Raw genomic sequence first — 4,340 nt, forward strand, 5'->3', positions numbered from 1 at the left:
CTATATATAGGGGTTTTTTTTTTTTTTTTTTTTGACGAGCAAACCCCATATATTATGTTATCGGAGATAACTCTATTCGGGAGAGAGCCAATTAGGTACCGACGCCTATATATAGGGTTATAAACAAATTTATGCGTATGTAGGTCAATATTGGTATTATAAACTCGTGAAACTGAAAATTACAACCAACCAAAACCTAATATATGAAACGCAGCACAACCACACAAACATTTTCTTACAAAATATTTACAACAATCCTGCATATTTATAGGTAATATGTACGTAGAAAATATATATTATAACAAATTTATACGAGGCGAAGTAGTACTCTAGAATCTTCTAAGTGAACTTAACTCCACTGGGGAAACGCATTATAATAGCTAGACGAAGACGCAAACGCGAAACCGTGATGAGGATTTGGCTGGTGGAAAACGTCGAAAGAAGAATTGGTCGTCGGAGTAGAAGAGAGTGTTGTTGTGGGAGCGGATGTGGTGGTTGCATCTGCGTCAGGGATGTTAACAGTGGTGATATCGTGAATGCTTGACCTTCTTTTGTCTTTACAGTCTGTGAGCTGTCGAAGGAAATATTTCTGAGCATGCGAAGCCACTTGCGTCGGCGTTCGACTTGTCACAAAGTTTTTCGCTATGTTTCTCCAATCTCCTTTTCCATATTTCTTCAAACCCATTAGAAACCGTCTGCCCAAACCAAACAAACAAAAAAAGTAACTTCACACATAAAGTAAAAAAAAAAAAAAATTCAAGTAAAACATAAAAACTTTAACTAAAAGAATTAGAGAAAAGAAGTAAAAAACAAAAAAGACATAAATTAACCTAAAAATACACAACAACAAGAACTAGTTTTACCGGTGTTCATCCTCAGTCCACGGGACACCTTTCTTTCGCTCCTTTTCCGGTATCGGAGGCCTAAAACAATCAGTCATCGCCGGCGAACTCCTCTTTCCTCCTACGACGTAGTCGTAACCGTAACCGTAGCCGGAGTTTTCAAGACCAAAGAAATAGTCACTGTTTGCACCGGAGGAAGCGTCGCCGGCGTAGCCAGGAATGGGGATGAGTCCGGCGTCGATGTCGCTGACGTCATCCTCTAGCTCCTTGTACCGTTGAATGACGTCTTCTACGGTTTTGCCGGGGATCAAGGCGGCGATCGTCAACCAGCTCTCTGGATTGTCTTTGTCGTCAAGAAAGGCAAGAGCTCTCTCGAACCGTTTGTTTTCCTCCGCCGTCCACGTTACTTCTCTGACTCCTTGATAGATCCAGTTAGTGCTCTCTGATGGAAACATATCGATTCCTCTGTTCATCGTCGACGACGACATAGCTCTTAGTTAACTCCTCCTCTGTTTTTTTTCTCGTTGAAATTAAAAAGAGGTTTTTTAAAACGGAGAGAGGAGAGGAGGAGAAGAGAGTGAAGAAGAGAGAATCAAAATGGCTTTTTGATTGACTGTGTTGGTGTGTCTCAAGTGACCAAGAAAAGAAAAAAAAAGAAACGACTTTTAATTTCAGAAATTTTGTGGAGAAAATTATTACATGAAGAAAAATAAACAGAGCATAAAGTGAACGAAAAGAAGAAAAAAAAAAAAAAAAGTGGAGTTTGCTTTTTATTATTTTCTACATTTCACGTGATGATCAATAGGAATAATACATTCAACAAGGAAAGGTGTAGAAAAAGTAAAGAAAAATACGCTTAGTGTATGGCTTATCTATTTGATTATGAGCATTGTATTTTGTTTTTTATGCTATGATGTTTGTTATATCATATAAAATTGATATAGGATTAAGACTAACCAAATGCACGTGTCGATATATGATGAAAAAGTGTAACATAAAATTTTTATTTTATGACAAAGAAAGTCTAACCAATCAAATGAGAAAGATCAGAAAATGACTGTTCAATGGTTTCGCTTTGGCCGGTTCTTTATTCGTTGTTTAATCTAAAGTCTAAACAAATATTTTAACTAGACAGCTTTTTTTTTGGTTTGTCAACGCGAAATAGCCCATTCAATATTTAAACTTAGTTAGTACACATTACTCACATATATAATAACAACAACCATAAGCTAAGCAAATATACAAAGACGAGTGGAATATTCCATCATTTAAATATATATTGCGTATTTGTACTTTATAAGTATTACAAACGATGAAAACAAAGAAATTAGTAATACCAATACACACACATTATTAACTAGGGATTGACGAACTGGACCAACTAATCTATGGACTCCTATACTTTTNTTTTTTTTTTTTTTTTTTTTGTCATTATGGATTTTAGATTCCATTACCGAATGAGAAGATGCGAATAAATCGAGGAGTTCGAAGGTATACTATCCAATATATTATTACTTCTTCATTTGTTTTTTAATGAACATAAACTATATATAGAACCGTTGCATAATGGGTTAGGTGGTGAACATAACCTTTAAAGATATAAAATTTGGAACAGAGCTGTGGGTGGCAACCAACCAGCAAAGATATTTTCATTTAGTATTTCAATTACTATTTGTCAATCATATAGTATTCGTACATGTATAAAGATAATACGAAGAATGCTAGTGTCGGGCGCGCTTTCATATCGTTAAAAGTTTATAATATGAATGTCTCACAGCACCTCATGTGGACGGTACCACAGCTCCACTTCTATAGCCAATTATATAATATGAAACTGGTAAAAGTATAAAGCAGTGCAACCAATTATTATAACCAACAGTCGTAAAACTCATGTAATTTGTCTTTCGTAATGATACCTAACAAAAATATCAAACTATATGCAATACACGGTCCAATGGATCACGATAGACGGCTTAATTCACAATACATTAATCTAGATTCTCCCGTGGTACTTGACTACTTGGTAGCCAAACTTAAATCACTCAGAATGGAAGTTGGATATTTTGATTATACAAAAAAAAAAGAATTATGATATTAATACACATAGTCAAGAGGGGGTAATAAAATGTGGTAGGGACAGGATGAAAGGGATCCAACACAAAATTTAAAGTCGCATAGTGTCACTCACATGCATGATGAAGCGTAAAACTGTAAGTGTCATCTGCTGATTAGCAGACACAAGTTTCTGTTCGACAGATAGTGACTTCTTTTCTTTGGATACCATATTTAGCAAGATTCTCTTACTATAATTAGCAAATTACTTCTTTTTCTGTCAAATTTATTACTCCTGCTTCATTTTATTTCATTTCTATCGATTTTCTTACGAGTATTCTTTTCTTTCTTTTATTAAATTGAAAATGCGACATTGCAACCACTCAATCGAATTCAACGACAGATGAATTCTGCGTTGATAACGACTTTTTTGGGGGAAAATTAACCTTTTTTTTTGTTTTGTTTTTATGTAGTTGATCGTATCAAGAGTAGACACGTTTTTAGCTTTAGTTGATATTAAATTCGAAATATTATTTGCATAAGTTAGAAACGTTAAGTCTTGTGTCTTTAAATTAGTTCTACAATATTTTTGATGATGCCGAATTTTTTTGTTTTTGGATTTACCGCATGTATTAACAACAACTGATAAAGATTTAGGACAAAGTCATCAATTTTTCAGCTGTAAAAAAGTTGGTGCGTTAAAAAAGACGTTTGTTTTCAACCTTTCATCAAAAGCTAACACAATCATACAATCACTTTGTTGACAATTTACTTGAGCATAAACATATCAAATTTAAAAAATGTCAAGAAAAGAATTGATCGAAATCATCAAAAAATAATAATGGAGTTTTCAACATTTTGGAAGATCACTTGGAGGAGGAAGAATTGATTGGTTTGGGCCTTTACCATTTTCCACCAAGAAAGCCATCTTTAGTCCCCATGTTGTGTGTACCTCTAAATGGCAATGCATAAACCAAACCCCTGCCACCACATATATATTCATATTAATTCAAACAGTCATTTTCATACATTGTAACAATTTGATTAATTATGGATATTACTATGTAATATATATGGACTAATACTAGTATCATATTTTGATTTGTTAGATAATTAGATAAATGTACCTGGATTATCTGCTCGGAATCTAATCGCCGCCCAACCACCAGAAGGTACACCGACGGTGTTCCTCTCCACCGGATCAACAAGATTAAACTTCTTAGAATCTTTCTTGGAAATGTAATTCCCAGTTCCTAAACCAACCACAAAGAAGTTAAACCCATGAAGATGAATGGGATGGTTCTCTGGCGCCACGTTTCCGGTATCTTGCAAAACAACTTGCACTGTGGAATTGTATGGAAGCTTGTAAAGCTTTGTAGCCTTCATGGTTGCTAAATTCGAAGGCGGTTTTCCGGTAAAATCGAAAAACCGTCTCGGTTTACCAGG

The 4,340-nt window shown here is 34.8% G+C and overlaps 2 protein-coding genes across 2 annotated transcripts in view; both read right to left on the minus strand.

The window, feature by feature from the left end:
* Positions 139–1,564, minus strand: LOC104768348 (transcription factor DIVARICATA-like). The gene is made up of 2 exons (XM_010492295.2): positions 864–1,564; positions 139–695 (listed from the first exon to the last, which is right to left on the minus strand). The coding sequence occupies exons 1-2, from the start codon at positions 1,328–1,330 to the stop codon at positions 350–352; spliced, it is 813 nt and encodes a 270-aa protein (XP_010490597.1). The 5' UTR covers positions 1,331–1,564; the 3' UTR covers positions 139–349.
* LOC104768349 (laccase-10) overlaps positions 3,589–4,340 on the minus strand; it is a 9,230-nt gene continuing 8,478 nt past the window's right edge. Inside the window, exons 6-7 of the mRNA XM_010492297.2 lie at positions 4,022–4,336; positions 3,589–3,875 (exon numbers count right to left, since the gene is read on the minus strand). Of these exons, the coding sequence (XP_010490599.1) occupies positions 3,745–3,875; positions 4,022–4,336 (446 nt within the window). The 3' untranslated portion in view covers positions 3,589–3,744. The remainder of the gene's footprint in view (positions 3,876–4,021; positions 4,337–4,340) is intronic.

Source organism: Camelina sativa, chromosome 20, assembly GCF_000633955.1.
Source record: "Camelina sativa cultivar DH55 chromosome 20, Cs, whole genome shotgun sequence".
NCBI classification, from domain to species: Eukaryota; Viridiplantae; Streptophyta; class Magnoliopsida; order Brassicales; family Brassicaceae; genus Camelina; species Camelina sativa.